General features: G+C 31.9%; 1 protein-coding gene across 1 annotated transcript in view; it reads left to right on the top strand.

Annotated features, from left to right (window-relative positions):
* Positions 1 to 3126: 3126 nt before the first annotated feature.
* Positions 3127 to 26501, top strand: part of LOC115887921 (fibrillin-1-like) — a 72192-nt gene continuing 48817 nt past the window's right edge. The window contains exons 1-2 of the mRNA XM_030907454.1: positions 3127 to 3459; positions 8540 to 8623. Coding sequence (XP_030763314.1) covers positions 3456 to 3459; positions 8540 to 8623 — 88 coding nt within the window. The 5' untranslated portion in view covers positions 3127 to 3455. The remainder of the gene's footprint in view (positions 3460 to 8539; positions 8624 to 26501) is intronic.

Here is a 26501-nt window from a genome sequence, read left to right as displayed (position 1 = left end):
TTTAATTAAATTTAGTATATACAACGTCATCAAATTTGGTTCATTTTTTTTTTAATTTAATATCATTATACAATACTCTATTAATTTATCTTAGTGTTTCATTCATCCCTTAATTTTTTATCTTTCTAATATTTTTTTTTTAATAACACGTCTTGTTAGATTCCAAGAATATCTTGGGGGTTTTCTGGCTTATCTGTGCAAAGCCAGTGGCGCTTAAAACCCACCCCATCTCTTCGGCAGAGCTAGGGCCTATTTGCACGCACACTCCACAGTTTAATAAGACGTTTTTTTTTTAATTTATTTTTTTTCGGTTCTCTATAAATTTTTAATTTCATAATTTTTCTTGTCAATTTAATAATTTTAAAATTTAACAATTTAACATTTTTTTTTTAATCAATTTCCTTCAAAGGAAACGCGTGGCAATATAATAGTTGCATTTATAGTTATTTTTTATACAAGATGATAAAATGGTATTTTATCGTCGTGTATAAAACAATATCTTTTTTTCCATAGCGAGTTACGTTTTAAAAAATATTCAGAAATTATTATTTCAAGGAATTTATTACGAGTAGAAAAAATATTGTGCTGGGTTGGCGTTGATTACTATGTAATTTGACAAATAAATAAAGCTGTCTCTTTAGTTGTCAGTTTTGAGTCAACTTAACTCTCTTTTGTGTCGATTGCTGATTGAATTGGAGCCAGAAATGGCTCAAAACAAAATAAGTAAATTACCAACAGATGTTCAAGCTGAGGCGACAAACGCCATATCCAAACTACTTGCATTTAAATCCCGAATAACTTGTGAAAAGGAATACAAAAATTTTCAAAAATGGAAGCAATTAAAAAACGTGCGAGAAGAAATAAAGTTTTTAACCTATCCTCGCTGTTAAAGTATCATTTAATCTACCCTTGCGGTTAAAGTACTATTTTATCTACTATTTTTGATAGATATGTATAAGACGATTTTAACAGTTTTTATGAAAAAAAAATATTTTAAATGGTTTTTTGTTTAAATTTTGAGAACTACTGGATCGTTTCGGGGTTTTCTTCGTTAGAAGGTTCCCGACGCGTTGGATGGATCATACTAAAAAAAATATTGGTCACGGGCTACAAAAAGCTTCTCTAGCGACTCAAAATAGACAGGAATGGAGAACAACGATCCGCGCAATTGATAGCGATGGGAACTATCGAATGAATTAGACTATCGAATGGTTAATGAATGAATGATATCAACAATCGAATGGTTTTATTCGAATAAAATCATTCATTCATTTGTTTACTAAAGCATATGTGACAACCTCGCCGTTCGACTAAATGGTTATCGTTGAGCCACGACTATCGAATGCTTTTGATAAATGAAATTTAGTATTCGTTTGATTTTTGTATGCGTCGGTGCATTATTAGTTCTTCCAAATTTTTATAACTTCGCCGTATAAATACTGCGCTATTTTTGTGTTTATTAAAATAGTTAAAATACTAAAATAGTAGTTATTTTTTAATTTTATTTATTGACAATTGTGTGCATGTGCAGGTGGTCAAATTTTTTCCGAAAATTTGTGTGGTTTTCCGTAGTCCGATCTTTCAATTATTTAATTTTATATGGTATATGGTCTATTTTTTAATGGGAAATTTTGAGAAGTAGCAATTTTTAAGAGAGATGAGATGAACTTACAATTAATTTTAAAAATACATATTTGTATTTTAGATGTTTTAATAATATGAATTACTCATATTTAAGTAAATGGTTATCGAACTCAAACTATGGGGTGAGAAAATTAAAATGAAAGTTTTACACGTGCCAATTTAAAAAAAAAGTTTACGATGTTTATATTTTGTTTATGCTAATTCTCTTACATGTAGTTTTTTGCGAAGAAAAAATATTTCATTTATTTTTTAAAGTAAATGCCAGTAAAAGTAAATATAATTTTTAAATAGTAATATAAAGCACCTAATATAAATAATTTTGATTTCTAATTTTTTATTTATATTTTCCTTCCATTACACTGCATGCTTAGAAAATTAATAAATGTTTATATTTCATGATTTTAAAATTTGTTGTTAATATAACAAATTAGTTCTGTAATTATTATTATTTAATAAACCAACGTTGTCAAAAAATTTAGAGACTGTATTATTTTTAAATAGGATCTAATATAAATAATTTTGACATCTAATTTGTTGTTTATATTTTGCTACTACTTAAAAGAAAATATTTATATTAAATGATTTTAAATTTTGTTGTTAATAGGTATAACAAATTATTACTGTTATTATTATTATATAATTATATATAATATATATATAAGTATTATTGCAGCGTAACAACAGAATATTAATAAAAAAAATGCAGAATATATAGTATGTCTATATATTCCCTAATTAACTAAAGCCAAACAATAATATTCTTTGCTAATATCAACTAATACCAAAATATGGCAACAGCGCCTTTCATAATGTATTTTCTGTGGAAATACTAGCACCTCAATAAAAAAAATAATGTGTCCTTATCTATATCTGACTCCGCAAAAAATCAAAGATGCCGGCTTCTTTCATAGCATTGCCACCGACCGCTATCGGATTTCTCGGAAAGAAACCTACGTCGCCGGGCGACAACTAAAATTCAGTTAATATTTTATTATAATCGATCCTGACGAATGAATGAATTTCATAAATGAATGAATTTTATAAATGAATGGTTTTTGCTGCCGAATTACTAGAATACAATATTTCAAGGCAGATGACGGATCTATTCGATAATTTTTATTCGAATAGTTTTCAACGAATGTTTTCTTACTAACTATCGAATTATTCGAATGAATTGCAACTATCGAATGTTTCGATAGTATTCATTCGATAGTTCCCACTACTAGCAATTGAGAATTGACGTCAATATACTCTTTCAAAAGTTAACGCACGAGAAGAAGAAGAAATTTTGAATTATTTTCGCGAAACTATCAGGATCTGACCCTCCCGGACACGCTGTTCTCTTGACCTCTTCGTTCTTCTCTTTCTCCCTGACGTAACAAGTCTAAAATACGATGACGCCGACCGTACAAGACCTGGAATTACCAACCACCTCCACCGATAGGCTTCATCCTCGACTGACTCGCGACTTCTCTTAAACTCGTTAAGTGTCCCCCTTGTTTGCGTCTGTGTCCGTACCAACAACCTGGACGTTGTCGTCTTCTTCTTCGGTGGAGGAGGAAAGTCGGTCAGTGGGACTGGTGCAGCTCCTCGATCCGGCATCGCGGCGGGGTCTGTACGTGTGTGTGCTCCGGATTCGCGGTTCGTCATTCGAAGAGAGAAATTCAGCGCGCGCGTTGTTCCGGAGATATTCGTATTGTTGCGTTTTTAAAATCGCGCGCGTATTTTAAAAAACAAAAAAGGGACAGTTTTTTTAAGTGTATGATTGGATTTTTTCAAATATATATTTTAAGGATTTGTGTCATACTTTAATGAGTGAGTACCTATTTATTAAATATTAATTTGAATTATTCAATTCGAATTAAAAAATATGTTTTCAAGAAGATAGAACAATTATTGTTATTTTTGAGCTTATACTGGGATTTCTAGAAATATACACAATATAATCGAAAAAAAAATGGCTTTGAAATGAAGACCGTTGTCATTTTATATGTAAAATTATATGAGGGATGGACATCGATCGTCATTTAAAAAACCAACGGGGTTCTGATTTTTGTAATACTCTGAGTTCTGAAATTTTAGGTTTGTGCATTTTTATGGAATTAAGTGTAACTTGAATTTTTTATAAATTTATTTTTATCTACTTAGTTTAAAAAACAACAGGATAAATTTTTATGTGCTTTTATTTTTTTTTTGAGTCGATATTAAATATTTTATTTTTGCACATTTTTTAATATAAATATTTTAAGGAATATACAGGGTGAATCTTAAATAAATGCAAATATTTTCAGGGCTGGTAGATCTCAATAAAAAAAATATTTTCTCTTTACCGTTTTTCAAATAAATCCAAAATACCGAGTTATTTTACTTTGAAAATTACCAAAAAATTAGTTTTTGCTAAAATTTTGAAAACCACAGGATCTTTTCTGGATTTTCTTTCTTGTAAATTTAATCTACTACTATGTTGCCATTTTATCAAGAAATTATGTTTTTTAACTAAAATCTAAAAAAGTTTCCAAAAAAAATTCACGAAAAAAACCTCATAATCGTGTTTCTGGGGTCAAAATATAAAACCCCCAAAAATATTTGCGCATATTTAAGACCCACCCTGTATATTAATTAATTAATTAAAATATATTTTGATAAATATTTTGAGAAAAATACATTCTTCGTAAAAAATGTTGCTTGTTCTAAAGTGATTTATATTGTTCAAATTTCTCTACCGTTAAAAAAATTAAAATATGTTTGAATTTTAATAAGGTCAAAGATCATGTCGTCTCTATGATAAAATCAATTCGTTTCCATTATTACTAAGTATTATTATAGGTACTATGTTGGTCCTCGACCAATAACTCTAAAAGACTAAAAGAAAAACAACAGAAACATTTTGGATTCGTTTTTCTCACTTCAGCAGTGTCCAAAAAATGTTTTTGATAATATATCGTTTGCCAACTCTTCATACTACAGAAAACTCTAATATTACAAGAAAATTATAATATTTTTCGTTAGGTTCTTCAACAACCCGATAATATATATATATATATATAATATATATATATATATATATATATATATATATATATATATATATATATATATATATATATATATATATATTTCCGTTGCATTGAAATAGATAAGTTCTGTACGAATTTAAAGGAGCAAAAGAAAATATGACGTTAATCTAATATTGATAATGCTCATCCCCCAAAGAATTAAAACTGAATGAAATTACCATAGAGTTTATTTACCGGGTTTTGATTTTGATTTTTATGACCTAGAAAAAATCCAAGCATATTTTTTCAAATAAGACCGTATAAAAATTTGGAAAAATATGAAATCTATTGAAGAGAAAAGAATGCATTTTTCTCAAGATGTATATTATATTTTTAGTTACTGTATGTTAAATTTTTTGTGATGAACTAAAAAAAGCATTCATTGCACTTGAATTAGTACAGTTATTAAATTGGCATTGAAATAAATATGACTAATAGATGAAACTAAAAACGAACACACAAGCTACTTTCTTTTAATTCTTCACACATGCCGTTGTTTGCAAATGTTCTTATTACCAGTTCGGTTTTTAGCTTTCCCTAAAATTATTTCTGTATCGCTTCTGTTTATTAGAAATGATACAGACGAATAATTTCCTTTGGGTTCTATATTTTTATTATTTTACAAGATTTTTTTTTCGGAAATGTCAATTTGTTAGAATTCAAACGACTACCCTCAATACCATAAAATAAAACATTTGCCTCCACTTTCTAACTATGGCGAACAGTAGATGGAAACCAGAATCGTCTGTGTACCAAGTACCATCCCTAGAGATAGGGACTCACAATGAGGGGTATCAAAATAACAATTCTGCTAATTAGAGTTTGACATGCAGTCGTTATGAGAGATATTTGATATTGCAATATTTTCAAAATTACCCAGAATTATGAAAACTAAGGGGGCCATAGAATTTTGTTTTCGTGGGACACCCTGTATAAGCTGAAACTAAAAATAAACCAAGAATTTATATGACTAACGCATGTTTCAAAATCACTTTAATAATGTTTGTAAATACCTACCTTACGACAAAAGGACATATTTACTGTTCGAAAATTTACGTTTCTTAGAATACAAACGTAACGATTGGCCAATAAGATGTTTATTATGCTTGACAGTTCCGATTTTGCATAATGAAAATGGCAACTGCAAATCAAATTTCCTGTGATGAACAATTTCACTTTGATTGCAACCTGAATCTGTGAAGACAGGCGTCACTAGATTTTCGCATCGTTCTGTCAGTTTTGTCGTATTTCGACATCATCTTTATTTAATTATTATGTAAGCCAAGTAGACTAGAAAGAAAAACAGACATAGTGGGTGGCCTAATAGTTCGAGGAAGAGTTTTATATAACTGTCAACTGATTTTTAAAGGTGCTATGTCCTAAAAATAGTTTGTTGCATTTCCCGATAAAAAATAATGATAAAGTTTTAATTTTTTTTTAATTGCAACTCCATTTTTATCTACAAAATTGGATTCAGCATAAAATGCTTCATAAATTACACTATTTTCATTTGAAGCACTATGCAGTGCTACCATTCTATTTTTTATTTACTGAATGTAAATAAAAAATTTAATCTCTTATTTAAATCAAAGATAAATTTTGATTTTTCTCGGTCGTATGTTCTGAGGAATTTCTTCCAGTGTCTTAGACCGTTGGAGGATCGCCATTCCAGGTTACAGATGGAGTTTTCCAGGTTCTTGAGTTCCTTTTATTTCTATTTACTGATCGAAAAAAACCGCCGTCAGCGATGACTATAAAATGAGGATCGCTGTCATTTTATATGGAAAATTATATGGGGGAATTTCATCGATCGTCATTTCCAAGCCAACTGGACACTGTTTTTTTCGATCATATGGTACTATATCCGATATCGTGGTTAAAAATGGGAGTGAAATTAATTTTATTAATGCTTAGCAATATATTTTCCTAAACATCAAAGATAACAGTATAAATCTGCAAAGGAAAGTTTACATTATCTTATATAGATTATTTTTAGTCTTTGTCAACAGTCTTTGTCAACATGACAATATGTAAAATGCTATATCTCAAATTATTTAAAAGTAACACACTGTATATTTTTTTTTCAGATGCAGAATTAAAAAATTAACTCATTTTTTATATTTAAAGTGTAACAAAAAAACCTATATGTTTAACAGTTTTGCAGATATCCAGGCTACTATTACTATATTAGACATGGCTCTTTCAAGGGTAAAATACCAGACAAAAATCATTAGGTGCCTTTGATTAAAATTTACTGTTGAAACCATTAGAAATTTAGGAACACTTTATAGTTATAAACGACCGAAAAGATTTTCGGGAGACGATAATGCAATTTTATCGTGGTGTATAAAACAATATTTTTTTTCACTGCGAGTTACGTTTTAAAAAATATTCAGAAATTATTATTTCAAGGAATTTATTACGAGTAGAAAAAATATTGTGCTGGGTTGGCGTTGGTTTCTATGTAATTTGACAAATAAATAAAGCTGTCTCTTTAGTTGTCAGTTTTGAGTCAATATTTTTTAATTCTCTTTAACGAAATAAAACGAAATAAGTAAATTACCAACAGATCTTCACGCCGAAGCGACAAACGCCGTGTCCAAACTACTTCCATTTAAATCCCGAATTACTTATAAAAAGGAATACAAAAAATTTCAAAAATCGAAGCACTTAAAAAACGTGCGAGAAGAAATAAAGTTTTTAACCTATCCTCGCTGTTAAAGTATCATTTAATCTACCCTTGCGGTTAAAGTACTATTTTATCTACTATTTTTGATAGATATAAGGCAATTTTAACAGTTGCTTTGGAAAAATATATAAAAAATGTTCAATTTTTAATTCTGCATCTAAAAAAAAAATAATATACAAAGTGTTACTCTTTTAAAAAAATTGAGATACAGCATTTTAAAAATGGCAGTGTTAGCGACGCAATAAAAAATACCCTGTAGAAGATATATAACTTTTATATATTTTAATTATTATTTGTTATCTTTGGTGTTTAAAAAATACATCTATGTATTGATAAAGTTAAATTAACTCCAGTTTTTTACCACTTTTCGGATATAACGTTTTTAACTAAAATTTCAGTAAACAAGAAATAGAATGGCAACACCGCACAGTGTTTCATATAAAGATAGTGCAGTATATGCAGAATTTTATGCTGAATCCCATTCTGCATAGAAAAATTGGGAGTGCAATTTAGAAAAACTTAAAACTTTGTCGTTACTTCAAAAAAAGTCACATCGAAAAATTATCAATGAGAAAATCCACTTATTTTTTAAAAATCAACAAATCTTGATTTTTTAGTACTTATTTATACTTACATCCTGTATTTTATTAAAGACTAAAAAAAAACGAAAGAATAAATAAAACAAGACAATATGAACGAAGTTCTTGTTAAAAAATATGAAATCATCTTTAAATGACACCCATCAATTCTAGTATGCGATTGCTATATTAAACCTTTTGTATATTTCTCATAATAGATCTTTTAAAAGAATATTATTATGTTTTTCTTCCTGAAGTTGCTAAATCTTTTCACAGAAAAGACTTTCTTCAAGCAACAATACGTTATAATTTAAAATTCATAAACAGGTTAATAATTCTATATTGTTGTATTGCCAGCAAAATCTTCAAAATATCATACAACCTACGCTTTATATTAAATCTTCTGTCCCATTATACCAAAATCATCTTCAATGGCATGATGGTGTAACAGAAAATTATCATTTTTTCAAATAAATACCTTCATCATATTTAACGCAGATGCTTTAACAATTTAGAGTCTGTGATTTTCAAGTTTCATCAGTGGTAATTTTATTTTGTTGTTTTTTTTTCAGATGTACCAACTATGGCACTTGGATATTATTTGATGATCGGTCTGGTGCTGTTTTCTATAGCAAATGTCAGCGCAAGAAATAAAAGTAAGTCAAATCTAATTAAATTAAAATATCAAAACTACTTTTAATTAAATCTTAACAAATTGCATACCTAATAAATTAAAGGTAACATTGGGAGATATTAAATTCATATTGTTGCGGGCCGGTGTGGACTCGACCTAACCTCACAATATGGCCCGCCCTCGGATGACCTTAACATCGCATAGACACCGCAATGATTCATTCGTTCGAGAAGAATCGAGTCCCACTGGAATGGACGAGTACATACGAGAACATTCGAAAACCTTCTCTACGCACCTAACGATCTATGGACAATTCTAGAGTTCTTTACCTGCCGGTATAAAAGCCGGCGGCCGTGGCCTACAGGGGGCAGTTATAAATATACAGTTGACGCGCTAAAATTCAAAATAAATTCTTAGTTATAAATCGTTTGTAAATAGTTCTATAAGTCTTTTATCGTTGTTATTTTTGTTCATTAGTGTTAAATAAATAGTGTTTAAATAAATTGTGACTTTCTATCCACACGGAACCGACGAAAAACGTAACAATTGGTGTCAAGTGTGGCGTGTGTGATAGACTAGTAAAATAAAAAGACAGACAATGGCTCCGAAAAAATTGTTGAAAGACTTGAAAGTGTCGGAATTAAAAAGCGTTCTGGAAGAGAGGGAATGCGAAACAGATGGAAAGAAAAGCATTTTGCAAGCTAGACTAAGAGACGTTTTGGTGGAGGAAGGTGAGGATCCTGACACATTTTGCTTTGAGTTGGAAGGTGACCTTGACTCGTGCCTACAAAAATTAGACGACAACTTGAACAATTTGAATAGTAAAATAATTGACTTGGAATTTAATTTAGAAGAGAAAATCAGTGATAAAATTATGGAAAATTCCCAGGATTTAATCAATACATTAGAAGATAAGATCATCGAAAATTCTAAAGATATACAGGCCAGCTTTAATAATAAAATAGTAATTTTGGAAGAAAGTTTTAACAATAAAATAACAGAGATTGAGGAAGATGTAAATAGAAAAATCGAATTTTAAAACAAGAAATAGCAAAGGCAAATTCACCAAAATGTCAAGAAACATCGGAGGCACCGAAACTAGTCGAAAATAAGTATATCTCAAAATCAGTTATTAAGCCTCCACAGTTTGACGGAAAAACCGCTTGGGCCAATTATTTTTGCCAGTTTGAGGCCGCTGCGAGAGCGAACGAATGGACAATCGCTGAAAAGGCTACCGCTTTGACTGTCGCACTGCGAGGAGATGCGACTGATATCCTGCAGACATTGTCACCATCGGAACAGGGAGATTATCAGCAATTGGTACGACATTTAGAAATGAGGTACGGCCAAGCTCATTTGGAACATGTCTATCATTCCCAGCTAAAAATCGCATTCAAAAAGTCAAATGAGTCTCTGCAGGAGTTTGAAGCCGACGTAGCCCGCCTCGTTCGCCTTGCGTACCCTGCTATGCCCGAAAATGTTATGGAGCGCTTAAAAGTACAGGCTTTTATTGATGGTTTACGTGACAACGAGACAAGGCAAACACTTCTTTTAGCTCATCCAACGCATTTGGGAGATGCCCTAGCACGTGCCCTGGAATTTGAGGCCGCGAAAGAATGCTCTAGGTCTCTAGGATTTGTACGGGCTGTTGAGGAGTGTTCCGACGATTCCAAAGTGGAAAGGATTGTGCGGAAAGTACTGGATCAGTATATGAGCAAGAAGGGGGGACCGATTCGCTGTTGGAATTGCGGACAGATGGGAAATCGTTGCAAAGAAGAGAAAGAAGTGAAAGTCTTAAGGACGACCGTGGTTGGTGATACTTGGCAAACCGAAGATCTTGCAAATGACCAAATCAGCGATCCAGAGTTGGGCTTGGTGATTAACTGGAAAAACGCGGACCAGAGACCAACGTGGGGGGAAGTTTGCAGATATTCGCCGAACGTGAAGTCGTACTGGGCCCAGTGGAATTCCTTGGTAATAGATAACGGACTACTTCGCCGTGTGATCGAGAGACCGGAGGGCAAGAAGAGAGAAGGCAGATCGTCATTCCAAAGAAGAGGGTCCCAGAAGTCTTGGAGGAAGTTCACAATGGAACCAGCGGAGGACATCTTGGTGTTACCAAGACACTTGGCAAGCTGCGTGAACGGTTCTACTGGGTGAACTGCAAAGAAGATGTGAGGGCCTGGTGTAAGAAATGTGACATTTGCGCAGCCATTAATGGGCCACAAAAGCGTGGTAAAGCCCCTATGCGCCAGTACAATGTTGGTAGTCCCTTCGAACGAATAGCGATCGACGTGGCTGGTCCTTTCCCGGAGACGAACGATGGCAACAAATACATTGTGGTAGTAATGGATTACTTCAGCAAATGGGTCGAGGCCTACGCGTTGCCAAATCAAGAAGCGTCCACGATTGCTGATGCCCTTGTTAAAGAATGGATCTGCAGGTTTGGTGTTCCCATGGAGCTTCATTCAGATCAGGGAAGAAACTTTGAGTCCAATCTGTTCCAAGGCGTCTGTGAAGTCCTGAACATCCGCAAGACCAGGACGACTGCTCTACATCCACAATCCGATGGGATGGTTGAACGCATGAACAGAACTATCAACCGTTATCTGGCCAAAGTAGTCTCTGACCACCAAAGAGACTGGGACAAATTTCTTCACCTGTTCCTGTTGGCCTACCGTTCATCCGTCCAAGAATCTACAGGGCAAACTCCAGCCAGCATCGTTATGGGACGGGAAGTGCGCCTACCCTGTGATCTGAAATTTGGTTGCCGACCGGGAGAAGAAGTCGCCGGAGAAGATTATGTCCACACACTACGTCAAAGGATGGACGACATTCATCAGAGAGTCCGCCTAAATATTCAAAGTGCTAGTGACCGAATGAAGGAACACTACGACATTCAAGCTGAGCATGGAGGATACCAACCAGGGAAGTTGGTGTGGCTATATAACCCGCAGAGACGTCGTGGGTTATCTCCGAAGCTACAATCCTCGTGGGAAGGGCCATACGAAGTCATGGATAGAATTAATGACGTCGTATACCGTATCAGAAAATTGCCAAAAGGAAAACCGAGGGTAGTCCATTTCAACCGTTTGAGCCCCTACCAAGGCGAAATAGAAGATCGTGCTGGGACCGTGAGAACCTGCAGCTTTGATCCCCCTGATTCGGAGATGTCCTTTGACGATTTCATGGCCCGATACAACAGCAGTGAGAAGGCTCGCTATGGTGTAACCAAAGAAGATCAACGAGACCTCTTTTCCGTGCCTCCTGATTATTCGCTCGCTCATTGTGTGGCTCGAGATTTGCGGATGTCCAGAGGAATCGCTGCGACGTTCAATGAGAAGTTTGGGCGTGTCGGAGAACTACGCCGACAGGATCCAGAGGTTGGAAGCGTCTTGAGGCTAACCGACAATGCACATGGTCAAGCAAGGCACATCTTCTACCTGGTCACCAAGGAATGGTCCCCGAGTAAGCCGACTTATCTCAATCTATGGAAGACCCTGATTGAACTGAGAGAAGCCCTGCTAAACAACAACATTGCACGATTAGCCATTCCGAAGCTGGCGTGTGGACTCGATGGTTTGAGTTGGCGTACAATCCGGAACATGATTGAAGTCTTGTTCAGATTTACGGGAATCGAGATCCTCGTTTGCTGCTACAACCCAAAGCTGAGATCGGGAGAGAAAACTGTAGACTGCTATTTCTACCAGACTTCGCAATGTACCAGGGGCCAGCTTTGCAAATACCTTCATTCACCGTATAATCTCGGGACGAGCATGTACCTAAGAAGGGGGCAGTGTTGCGGGCCGGTGTGGACTCGACCTAACCTCACAATATGGCCCGCCCTCGGATGACCTTAACATCGCATAGACACCGCAATGATTCATTCGTTCGAGAAGAATCGAGTCCCACTGGAATGGACGAGTACATACGAGAACATTCGAAAACCTTCTCTACGCACCTAACGATCTATGGACAATTCTAGAGTTCTTTACCTGCCGGTATAAAAGCCGGCGGCCGTGGCCTACAGGGGGCAGTTATAAATATACAGTTGACGCGCTAAAATTCAAAATAAATTCTTAGTTATAAATCGTTTGTAAATAGTTCTATAAGTCTTTTATCGTTGTTATTTTTGTTCATTAGTGTTAAATAAATAGTGTTTAAATAAATTGTGACTTTCTATCCACACGGAACCGACGAAAAACGTAACAATATTATAAGAGTGACTATGACTAACGGAAAGTTATCTTGAAAATGTGGTATTTTAAGGAGATTTGTCGACTTTTCCTAGCAATTTCTAACATTCACTAGTGAAAGTAACATTTACTAAAGGTTCCAGTAAAAGTTGTTCTATCGTACAGGGCGATAAAACAAATAAAACTTTTAAGAACATTGAAATCACCTCAATATTCAAGCGGATCCACATATCTTAAAGTTACAATTTACTTCTTTGGTATATTTATTAAAATTTATAGAACAAAACAATTTAAAAAAAACATTCATAAACATAAGTTTACTTATTGGTACAAGGTTTTTTTAATGAAGTTCTTCATCGTGGACAAAATAAAGTATGCCCCAATTTTCTTCAAAGGGAGTTATTCGTTTTTTCATACCCGCTACTTCAAGCATATCAAAACGTTTAATAAAAACATAGTCACTAAATTCCTTAATATATTTTTCCCTTGCACGCTTAACTTTTGTTATGACTTCATTATATTGCAAAAATAATTACAATCTCCTGTCTCACAATGTACCGTTTGTGTCCAGGAAGGGTTCATAGTTTCATAGTTGTCGATTTCCGAAAGAAATCAGTACTTGTATATTATTTCAAATATTTTTCATTTTATTGATTTTATGGAAAGCACTGTGCATTAAAATGTTGTATTCCTTGTTATAGAGCTTGTTTCTCTCTACAATTTCCTGTCTCACAATGTACCGTTTGTGTCCAGGAAGGGTTCATAGTTTCATAGTTGTCGATTTTCGAAAGAAATCAGTACCTGTATATTATTTCCTATATTTTTTATTTTATTGATTTTATGGAAAGCACTGTTCAATAAAATGTTGTATCCTATGTTATAGGGCTTGTTTCTCTCTACAATTTCCTGTCTCACAATATACTGTTTGTGTCCAGGAAGGGTTCATAGTTTCATAGTTGTCGATTTTCGAAAGAAATCAGTACTTGTATATTATTTATATTTTTTACACGGCGTTTTACTAGCGTTTTACTGGCATCAGTGAATGTGAGCTTTTACTAGTAATTGTTAACAACCACTTTGGAAATGGTTGAATAAGCTGAAAATGAAGATGATGATATATATTTATTTTTATGAGTTATGAGTTTTATTATTTCACTGGTTCAAGACTTTATTATAGCTAATTTTATTAATGTGACTATCAGAAGAATATTTTAAACCAATAATAATGAATCATTATTGTTATGCAATCAATAATTTGTGAAGCCAGAACCTCCTAATTGAATTCAGAATAAAAAAATGCAAGGCATCATTAGCCTTTAACAGAATTAAGCAAACTTTTCTTTTAATTACAGGGATCTAATATTATATTTTTTCTCGTAACTTATTTAGAACAATGCCAAAATAGCACGACTAACTGGCATTTAAAAAAGCAGATTCCATCTTACTTAATGAACATCATTCGTGATATTTCACTTTGCTACTATTACACTTTTTTTCTTCACTTTGTTGCATAAAGGATCAATTTAGTTGATTGATAGATGCGATTTTGTTCGCTAACAATTATATATATGGCGTAGAAGCAGAGTGTGTTAAAATGATTGCAACAAATTGGAGAAAATGAAAAAAAAATTGGCGAAATCAATACACGATGCCCAGTAAGTACCTACCTAGTGACCAAAAAGCTTAAAATAGTGTACCTATATGAAATGTTTTGTTTTATATGTTTATAACCTTTACCTAGAAATGCCTAAGCAATACATTTATTTATACCTGATATTGCATTATAAAAGCCTTTTATTTTTTGAATTTAAACAAAAAATATTTTGTTGAATAACAGAGGAATAATAAACACTTAATAAAAAAGTAATTGTCAACCTTTTGTCTATTAACCGACAAGAAGAATTTGATAGAAAATCGTTTAAAACAAATAGAAATTTCAAAATATATTTGCATTTTTCTATCTCGGCATATTGGATAAAATAACTGTGGTTTGACAATATTAGTAAAAAAGTGTTATTTAATTTTCTGTCACTTTTATGTGAATTATTACGGGAAAACCTTATTTTTATGTAATTATTGTCACCATCCCAGTTAAAATATAAACCAAGGTTTTTTTTTAACTATGTGATTGCCCACAATAGCAACAAACTATTTAAGATTCAGATAGGAAGTGGCCATCGTTTTATGATGATTTTATTGTCAATGGAGTGAAAAGAAGATCCGTTTTATATTGTTCTGTCCTAATCATTTTGCGTTGGGATTTAAAGTGGCGTTGTTTATATAATATAAAAACATAACTGTTTACTACAGTGGAAAACGGTAGATTTTTATTGTATCTATTGTTGTGTGAGTCCTTCATTGTACGCGAAAGTTACCATTCCTTGATAGAGCAACGTACAGCAAGGCAAAACCTGTGCAAGTGCAAGTACAGAGACTGTCATCCATTTGCATGACAGATACCATGATAACATGCCCAACAGCAGCAATGGAAGTCATTCTAGACCTAGCACCACTGCACATTGTCGTCGCTAGCAATGGGAGAATGGTCACTAAAGGAAACAGTACTGGGGGAATTGTCATTTAGATAAATCGTGATTTTTTACCAATAAAATAGTGAATTATCAACCAGCAAGTCAGATTTTAAAGAAAAATTATTCAGGAAGATCTTCCGCAAAAAATTATTAACCAGGCAGAGGCGGCTACAACACAAATACTGCCAAAAAAGTCTCGTGACGTATATGATACAATATTCATAACATACTAGTTTGTTATAACTTCAAAAACTCACGCGTGTGTTATTATTTATTTTCTATGCATGTATACATGTGAGTAATGTCTGTATAAGTAGTGGCTGTTGGATAAAAGTAAATAATTTATTTGTTTTATAGAGATCAGAGCTGGTAACCTGAAAATATTTGCACTTATTCAAGACTTACCATGCATTACCTTTTTTTAAAGGCATTTTTAACAACAAAAGCTCCTGTTGTGTGACTTAAATCAACAAAAACCTTACATAACAAATGAGATCAACGACAAACAAACAAAGGGAATAAAAAAACAGAAGATTAAATTTTGAACAGTCATAAGCAGAAAGCGTAACCAAAGCCTGGCTGAACGCGTGGACTTGCAACACATATATACAAACATACATACGTAAAAATTTACATAAGTGACGCATATTTTGTTTGGACTTTTTTCTCGGCTGTTTCTTGAACCATAGTCGATGAAATGAATAGGCGAGGAGATAATTTAAAATTATTTATCCCACGTATTTCAGGAAGAGGAAGTAGCTAAAATGGAGATAGTCCTTTCACCCTGATGAGATAGGAAAGGATTTTTGAATGATGAATTTAAGGTGTGAATGGAATGAGCAAAATGCAAGTTTTTTGCTTGTCCTCGTATAATTAATTTAAAATTATAATAATCGAAAGTTTGTTTGAGAAAATAGGAAATATAAAACAACTTTTTTGATGTGTTTAAATAACTTAAATAAAAAAACAGTGTGTGCACTATGTGCGCATATTTGAAAGTGAAACTTCTTACTTACAGCTATTAAATTGAAGAATTTGAAGGATATATATTTTTTATGAATGCTTTTTCTAAACCTCAAAAAAATTAGAGTGGCTAAATCTTTAAACAAATATAACAATATAGGAAGAATAACACTCATTCTCATCGCTTAAGGCAAATAAATGATTTAAAAATACCCAGAAATCATTTAATTTTTAATAAAGAAACCTATACCAAACCTAAAACAATAATTCTATTACCCGGCCGGGTAGCCCTGGCAGCTGTGACCGTTAAACCAAAATACTGCTACATCTATATCTCTGATCATCTATATCACCAACAATTTGTTTTGTGTGGTCTGTGGTCTGTTTTTGTTTAAATGTTTTATTCATTATTCATTATTTATAGTGATATAGTGATTTTTCAGTAATTTTATTAAATTATATGAATATTCTCGTGCATTATTAGTTTGAAATAAATATGACAGGGTACCAAAAATTCATTTTATTTATTTTTTAGTTATATTTTTTACCACTGATGCCTAACCTTTTTTGCCTAACCTTTTTTGCCTAACCTTGTTTGCCTAACCTTTTTTGCCTAGCCTAACATAACACGCGTAATGTAGTTTCTCTTCAAAAATATTTTTAGAGAGAACAAGTGGTTTTTCATTTAAATCGAATGACACTTCCGTTATACAGGGTGTCTTTAAATAACTGAAAATATTTTCAGGGCTGGTAGATCTTGATAAAAGAAAGATATTTTCTCTTTACCGATTTTCAAATAACTCCAAAATAACCGAGTTATTTTACTTTAAAAATTTAAGAAAAAAAAAATATTTTTTTGGTTAAATTTTGAGAATCCCTGTGTAAATTTAATCTAATACCTATGATGCCATTCGACCTATGATTTCGAGTTGTATAATATTGAACTTTTAACTAACTCTGAGCGTGGGGTAGGTAGATAAAGATCTTGCTCCGCGTTCCTGAGTGGATAAGTGTGAGATGGCCTTTCTTGAGAAGCTGATACATGCTTACGTATTAGGCAAACGGATTCAAATATAAATAAGGAAGGAAGAGTTAATATTTTTAATTTTTTAAAAAAATCCTGGCAATGAGTTCTGCTGTTTAGCCCCAGTGAATATCGAACAGCTCTCTTCTGGAGCTTGAAAATTCAGTCATATTGAGTCGCACAACACGTACCCCAGAATGGAAGGGCATACCTGAGGTGCGACTCAAAAAGTGCATAATAAACAGTTCTAGCCACTGACAAGTTAAGTTCCTTAGAAACAGATCTTAATGTAAAACAGGCAGTGCTCAATTTTTTCGACAAAGCTTCGATATGCATGTCCCATTTCAGAGAATTCAACAAGCCCTAAGAATTTTACAGATTTTACGACGTCAATTGTGGTGTTGTTAAGTACAAAAGCTGCAGTTTTTATACGACAAAGCTTTAGTTTAAGAAATGTTGAGACTCAGGAGGTTCGAATCGCACCAAGATTTAATGCTGATTAAGTCTTTTGATATAATCCTATGAAGTGCCGTGACGTCCTTGTTGCTCCAAGTGAAGCTAGTGTCGTCCGCAAAAAGACATATTTTACCACTGATGTTTATGTTAGCAATGTCGTTAATAAAAAGAAGAAACAAAATAGGGCCTAGTACTGAGCCTTGTGGTACTCCACATTCTATTGGCTTGCTAGAAGACAACGTGGTATCCACGCTCACAAGTTGATTTCTGTTGTTCAGATACGACGTAAACCATTCGAGAGATGTTCCCCTGAACCCATAGTGCTGCAGTTTATTAATTAGGTTCTTATGATTTACACAGTCGAACGCCTTAGAAAAATCACAGAAAATTGTTGCTGGAGAATGATGGTTATTTAGGCTGGAGTAAACTTTATTAAGGAGGGAAAACAAAGCGTCATTTAAAGTCTTCAAAAAAGGTCTGATATGAATTTTTATTTAATCGACTCGTTTGAAAGTTATTGAAGGTTAAAATTCAACTTCAAATCGTATATATATACTTCCACAATTTTTTTTATTTTATCACGAAATAATGGCTGAAAACAAAATATGTATCATATTTTATGTTTTTGAGCCAATATTTCGTGATAAAATATAAACAATTGTGGAGGTTATAATGTTAAATTATGTTTTTTAACTTAAAATTAAAAAACTTAAAAAATATATTTTTCAAAAAATTTCAGATTTTCAAAAAAAAATTCCTCCAAAAAAAATGTTCCTGTGGTCAAAATATACTAGCCCTAAAAATATTTGCACTTATTTAAGACCCCCTGTATAAGAACAGAAAACTTAGTTATATTTTTAATAATAAAAAATCAATAGTTCTGAACTCATAGCCTCAAGTAATAATTGATTTTCTTATAAATAAATTGTTTACTTTTGTCAATTTCCTATTTTTTTAATCATGTCGATTATATCGCTAAATATCTCTTTAGCACAAATTAAGACCACAATATCGAACGTTTTGTTTTGTTTCCCAGACGATATGATTATTCGGTTTCTTCGAAAACAGCCTTGAAAGCCAAACACCTCGTTTCGTATGCGAAGACGAACCGACTGAACGACGCGTAACTTTCTCTAATCGATGCAAAACACGTCTATTTTCATATACCGTGTGATTTGGTATTAATATCTGGGTTACCGTGCGTTCAGATTGAGGCTAGATAGACATCGAAAGGGTTTTCCATTAAGAGATACGAAAAGTGCAGAGGAAGAGAGACCAGAGTTCATTTTTGACTTTGACCAGAGTTCAATTTGTGTAGAATGTAACATAGGCAATTATTACTCCTTTGCTAGTTGGCAATTCTGTTTTCTTTTTCATATTCCACACATTTTACATACATATTTAATTTTTTATTAGTTTTAGCTGGGTATACAGGGTGGTCGAACTGTATTCCGGTAACATATCGGCAGCATATTTTGCAGGTAAAAATAAGTAAAAAGTTCGTATAAATGTATGTTCTAAATGCTTAATTTCAGACATACAGGGTGTAGAAATTTCATTTTGATTTTGATTTTATCCAAATAATTTCTGAAGTAACGTCAATATTTGGATGAAAATTGATATCTGGGAGTTTTTTGATATTAGAAATTTGATTTTGATGTCAATATGACTCCTACTTGTAGAGGGCGCCACCTACATATTTTTTTAACTGGTTTGAAGACTAATAATTTTTCGTTCGTACTTGTATATAATTACTGAGTAAAAATATTCATTTACGACGTTTTTTTATGTAAAAAAGGTCTCTTGGTAAAAATCGATAGAAGTAATAAGGTTCTCCATATATTATTTTTTTTTATTCATGATATTAATAACTGCGTACATTAATATAATGTAGTGTGTTCGTTGTATTAATAACATTGTTCATTGTCACAATGTACAACTCATTAATCAATGATTTAGTACATTAATATAATGAATATGTTTTTATTAAAGTTTCAGCACTAGAATAAAGAACGCGTTCATTGGGACAATGAACGCGTTCATTATATTAATGAAAATCTTACATTAATTTAATAACCAGATTTTCATTATATTGATGAAATTATATTCATAGTATTAATAAATCGGACATCGATCTATGATCAACAAATCATTATATTAATGAAAAAATCATTGTCCCAATGAAACAACAGTTAATAATCAATGTTCATTAATATTATGAACAATATTTTTTTCAGTGTATATACTATTTCCATTCTCAATATCTTGAGAACGGTTGGTCGTAGCCATTTTTACCAAAGTACATTTTTTACGTAAAAAATCACGGAAATGTGTATTTTTTCACTCAGTAGTTTAATACAAGTACGGACGAAAAGTTATTACTCTTCAAAACTGTTAAAACACATGTAGGTGGCGCTCCCTACAATTAGAAGTCATATTGACATCAAAATCAAATTTGTCATGTCAAAAAACTCCCCGATACCAATATTTATCCAAATATTGACGTTACTTCAGAAATTATTTGGAAAAAATCGAAATAAAAATGAAACTTCTAAACCCTGTATCTCCGAAACTAAGCATTTTAGGACATACATTTATACGAACTTATTTTTATCTACAGAATACGCTAGCAAAGTTTTCGGAATTTATTTCGGACCACCCTGTATATAATTTCTTATCTGCAGTTTTTGTTTCTTATAGTTTAATAGCAAATTGTAATAATAACAATTGTCTAATTATTAGACAGTTTCAAAACATAAAATATCCGAAATAAAAAACAAATTTTAAATGCCATTGTATTATACTCGTAAAAATAAAAGTTAACACTTAAACTCTATGAAATATTTAAATATGTAAATTACATAGTTTTGAAATGTAAATACGGTAACATGGTTAAAAGTTTTTTTATGTTAAAGTACCATTTTTGATGTGAGTTTGATTATCAGAATTACCCTGAAAACAATGCTTTGTTTAACCTTGTTGGAGATATACAACATTTAGTAATATCTTCATTTTCATGAACTAAGTTAATTCTGAAGAAATCTCTGTCTATTTTTTAAAAAAAAAATATGAAAACTATGAATTAAATATTTTAGTTTTTTAATAATGATTCTCAAAAGAACAAACAGCTGTTAAAATTACCTTATATCTATCAAAAATAGTAGATAAAATAGTACTTTAACCGCAAGGGTAGATTAAATGGTACTTTAACAGGGAGGATAGATTAAAAACTTTATTTCTTATCGCACGTTTTTTTGATTGCTTCCATTTTTGAAAATGTTTGTGTTCCTTTTCATAAGTTATTCGGGAATTAAATGGAAGTAGTTTGGATATGGCGTTTGTCGCCTCAGCCTGAATATCTGTTGGTAATTTACTTATTTCGTTGTGAGCCATTTCTGGCTTCAGTTCAATCAGCAACCGACACGAAAGGGAATTAACAAATATTGACTCAAAACTGACAACTAAAGAGACAGCTTTATTTATTTGTCAAATTAAAGTCAAATTAGCCAGGCACGTAATACTTAAAAAAGAGAAAACATCTTATTTACATAAATATAAATTGCAAGAAAAATGAGATGCGTACATTTTTTTAAATACATTTTGATAAGGCTTGATTTAATTATGCCTAAACTAGGCTATTATAACTAGAAATAAAATTAACAAATTTCAAGAAAGTCCGCTACCTACAGGCCATTTAAGATAATTACAAAAAATTGTTTTCTTAAAAAGTTTAACATTTTTTCATATTTTTTTACGAGGAATTACCTCTTACAATTCGGCTGTGCATTTCTCGTATACCATGTACTTATATACAATTGCAACAAAACCATAGTCAATAGTTTATTGCTATTTTAAAAGCCAACAAAAAAAATCTAAGTATAAACTTAAGTGATATTTTGCACTTAACTGATGACATTTTACCAACAATATTCACACATAACATTCTAAATTTGCAATAGCATTTCATCTGGGAGATCTTGGGGTCTTCTGCCTCCTACAAATATTTTGTGTGGGCTTCGAATTTCAGATTCACCCAGCTTGTTGCAGGTCATCAACATCGGGCGGGTGACGTCACCAACGATGCATAGTCTGCACGAAAATCTTGATAGGCTTCTTTTTTTATTATCTCTTGCATTTAAAGGCAATAATTTATGTAAATATAGTTAAATTTTATTGGATTTTTGACTAAATTCGTTTGTTGTTACCTCTATTATTTTTTTCGGAGTATTTAATTACTTTAACATGGAGACCTCAACAGCCGATTAGACCACAAACCTCTTTTATTTTAAGGAATATTATTATACTGTAATCGCCGAACATTTTCCGATGGACGTCATCAATCATATCGAAATTTACACTAAAGCTTATAAACCTGACTAAATGAAATTTTGGGAAAAATGTTTAAATCTGTTGGATAATTTAAGATACAGAGGAGCTCTTCATTTTACTTTATAGAGCAAAGGATTGTAACAGATATTTTATTTAGATTAAAGCTCTAAAAATTAGTTTAAAGCGATTTTAATCATCGCCATGTTGGTCACATTGCGCCGCGATCATCAACGTTGTCGTTTTTTATTTGACAATTATCATAATGTCAGTCATATGTATAATATCATGTTGTTGAATAAATAAATAAATAAAATAGTTTTTTTTGAAAATTGTACTTTTAAGCACAAACAGTTCTTTTAAGAACTAAATTTTCGAGTTTTTGTATTGAATTTCTTGAAATTGTGTGTTGAAAATATGCCGAAGCATTTAAACAGTCGATCCAAAGAGCTTGTAGCTTTCCTGATAAACTATTTTGAACGAGAACATGAAAATAAAGTTCTTTATTACTCTTGACTGCAGTTACACTATATAATATACAGGGTGTTTCAAAACAAATGCGAAAAACTTCAGGGGGTGATTCCTTGTTCAAAATAAAGGATAGTTTGCTTCATAAACGTTGGGTCAAAAGTCAACCATTAGGGAGATATCGCGGTACAAAGATGGCGGAAAAATAATGTTCTTATTTTTTATCTTGAAAACGAAAAGAGATAGACTAATGAAATTTTATGGAAGCATTACTGTTATGAAAACACACTTTCTGGTAATTTTTCACTTTTTAAAATGAGTGGAAGGGGTTGAAATAAACTACCCCTATCATTCTTGTTAACGAAATTTAAAGAAAAATCTTATCAAACACATGCAAAAAAATTAATTTGGATAGTTTAGTTTGTTTAGAAACTTTTTATCTCTTGTATTTTTATAAAACTCACCGATTTGAAATTAAAAATAAAATGTAAAGCATTACATGTCAGGACTAAAAATATTTTTAGATTAAGAATCTAGTGATAATAATAATAATCTAGATAATAACGTATTGCAGTAGGGTAATGTCAAATAAAACAATATTAGAAACATCCTAAAAGTGACAGCGGCCGACTAGATTTTTTCCTAAAAAAATTACAGCTGCCCACTAGATTCTTTATCTAAAAATGTTTTTTGTCCTGACATGTAATGCTTTACATTTTATTTTTTAATTTCAAATCGGTGAGTTTTATCAAAAAAACACAAGAGATAAAAAAGTTTCTAAATAAACTAAACTATCAAAATTAATTATTTTGCATGTGTTTGATAAAATTTTTCTTTAAATTTCATTAACAAGAATGATAGGGGTAGTTTATTTCAACCCCTTCCACTCATTTTAAAAAAATGAAAAAATTACCAGAAAGTGTATTTTTATAACAGTAATGCTTCCGTAAAATTTTATTAGTCTATCTCTTTTTGTTTTCAAGATAAAAAATAAAAACATTATTTTTCCGCCATCTTTGTACCGCGATATCTCCCTAATGGTTGACTTTTGACCCAACGTTTATAAAGCAAACTACCCTTTATTTTGAACAAGGAATCACCCCCTGAAGTTTTTCGCATTTGTTTTGAAACGCCCTGTATATTGCACATTATACCGCTTTCAAAGTTATTGCTATTTATTTCTATTTCGATTAATCTGCTGCCTTAAATTTAAATATTTCTACTGTGAGTGTTTAACTACTGTCAATAAATAAATTAATTACTAAAATATTAATTATTAAATTAAAAATAAAACGTAAAAATCTTTAAAAATTATATAATAAATATATCGTTTCCTAATTTTACATTAACATTCATCTCATAAATTCATCACAATCCGGCAGCGCTGTCGCTATCGCTTGTCACTCAAAACTGATCACGTGCATTGGAAATTGTTTTGTGATTACTTTACTATTATCTTTGCTATGTATGAAAATGTTTCTCTGACTGTTATATTTGATTTGCAATTTTTCCAATTTCTTAAAATATTTTTGTATATTTGATCTATTTATTCCTCTCAGGTCACGTAATATCTAGTTTACCAGAAATAAAGGATTTATGATACCACCTCCGTTATAGAACAGTAAAACATACAGGGGTTAACCAACCATAAATTTGTCTTTCCTGTTATGTAACAGCCATCAGTGTGGAACATTAAATTAAAAACCTAAGTGTTAATATTTGTTATATCGGCGGTTTTTCGAAATTAACTTCTCTAATAGCTTTGCTAGTTTGTAAAATTGGAGTAACAATTGCACATCATACAATATTGGATGACCAGACATCTCGTCAAACAAACATTTATAATTAGATATAATTTACTGTACAGGGTATCCCACTAAGAATAGCTCTCGGCTGTATTTTGGAAAGTATTAGTCATAGGGCCTGCGAAAAAAAAATATATTTATAACTAAAGAGGCTATGAGAAACTGCTGAAAATTATTTTCAAGTTTGTAGAACTGCCGCGAAACTGCTATAAAAAATAAGAATAAGGAGTTTTTCATAGATTTAGGAAGATCAGATATCACATTATGCATTTTAACCCGATCAAACATTCGGAAGTTGACTACGTACTGTAAAAACCAACTGAGATAGAGAAGGCGACATTGCCACATATCAAATTTGCGCCTATCTACTTAGTTTGATTTGCAGAAAAGGTGACTTTAAAACCTTCACCGGATATCAATAAATCTCAATTTCTTAATTAAATTAATAGTTTATTTTTAAAGAAGCATGCGTAATAATATGTTATTAACCAGATGATATATGCGTTACTATTAAAGGACATGTTTACTGTTTAATGTGCTGAAACGTCTAGAACTATTGGCAACGTCGCTGCTAGTCTTCCAGAATAAAATGAGCCGTCCGTCCCACCACCCCTCGCGACGGCCCTTGGTCCGTTATAGCGTATTACGTTTAGCTTACGGTGTGTTTGAAGTCGGAATCAAGTCCGAAGTGAACTTTTCAGTGTTTTTCAGTAGTTTTTGTTTTTGTTTAATGTACTTTTCAATCTGCGAATTTTCAATATGGTACGACAGTGTCAAATGTGTGGACAAATAAGCTCAAATTACCCGAATTTGTCTTTTCACAGGTAGGTATTGTTTCCACCGCGCCGTAACCGTACATAGGCGTCCCACAAGGGAGCCTCTCACAATTAAAATAATTTCTAATTATATTTGTTGAATTTTGATCTACTAAAACAAGAACGTAGTAGCCGGTAATTGAATTATAATTCGTCTCAATTACTACCTAACTGTTGTAGATCATAACAAATTTGAATATAAACGTTACATTTGAAACTTTATTATAAGCCAGAAAGTGACATTTTTTTCTTAAAATTGCGTCCCATTTTGGTCATTATATACGATATTCTAAAGGAATTTTGCTCGACAAATAAACAAAGGTGTTTACCCGACCTTTTTTACATTTTATTGCTTTATTATATCTGCCTCTTCGGCCTTGTTTAGACAATTTTTTACCACCGTACAAATACATCTTCCTAGAGTTATTTGTACGGTGTTTTTAACTTTTTTTAGAATGTGAGGAACTGTAAATAATTCTTAGGCTACTAGTTTTATACATATCTATATAGAGAGTGACCCAGGCCTCCAAAAAAGCTTTTTACCTATTACGTTTTTGGTTTGTGATTTTTATTTCAATTTTTTACATAAGATGGGGACCATCGTAACGCACATTTTCAAAATATTTATGTCAACATACAGGGTGATTCAAACCGCAATACATATGCTTAATACAGTTCATGAAGATTAGGACATTTAACTAAAATTTGATGAAGCTACCTTTAAAAGTAATGGATTTGTAAATAAACGTAATAGGTATTCATTATTATGCGACAGAAATCCCATACTGTAGCACACAGATTTTATACTCTTAATGATAAATGACTTCTATTGCGAGACTAAAATGCAATTGCCTCGTATCAGAACCATCATAATACAAGAGAAGACCGAAAGTCAAATCTTGTCTTATATTTTCAAAAAAAAAACACAATTTTCTCATTAAATATTGATTTTAGGTATAGGAAGTTATTAATAATACAAGATTAAACAATTATTACACAGTACTACACAGGAAGCTATCGATTGCGAACTAACTAAATCGTTACTAATTAGGTACTAATTTTGAAAAGTTCTTTTTAAGATAAAAACAGGTAAAACTAAAACCTAAACTATGATTTGAGATTAAACGGGAAGTTCTAAATAATGTTGCCTATTCTAAACAAGAAAAATTTATTTATAAGTTAAGTTTTATAACATTCCTAATTAAATTTGGGCGAAAAGAATATTTGTGTTTGCTGTAGGTAATTTTCTCAGGGAAAATACGTAAATAAAAATGACTTTTTAAGTCAAAAAAAGTCAAAAGGACAAGTTATTCCAA

This window comes from Sitophilus oryzae, unplaced genomic scaffold, assembly GCF_002938485.1.
Source record: "Sitophilus oryzae breed Bouriz unplaced genomic scaffold, Soryzae_2.0 scaffold_682_pilon_pilon, whole genome shotgun sequence".
Classification (NCBI taxonomy): domain Eukaryota; kingdom Metazoa; phylum Arthropoda; class Insecta; order Coleoptera; family Curculionidae; genus Sitophilus; species Sitophilus oryzae.
This window is presented reverse-complemented; position numbering and strand designations above follow the sequence as displayed.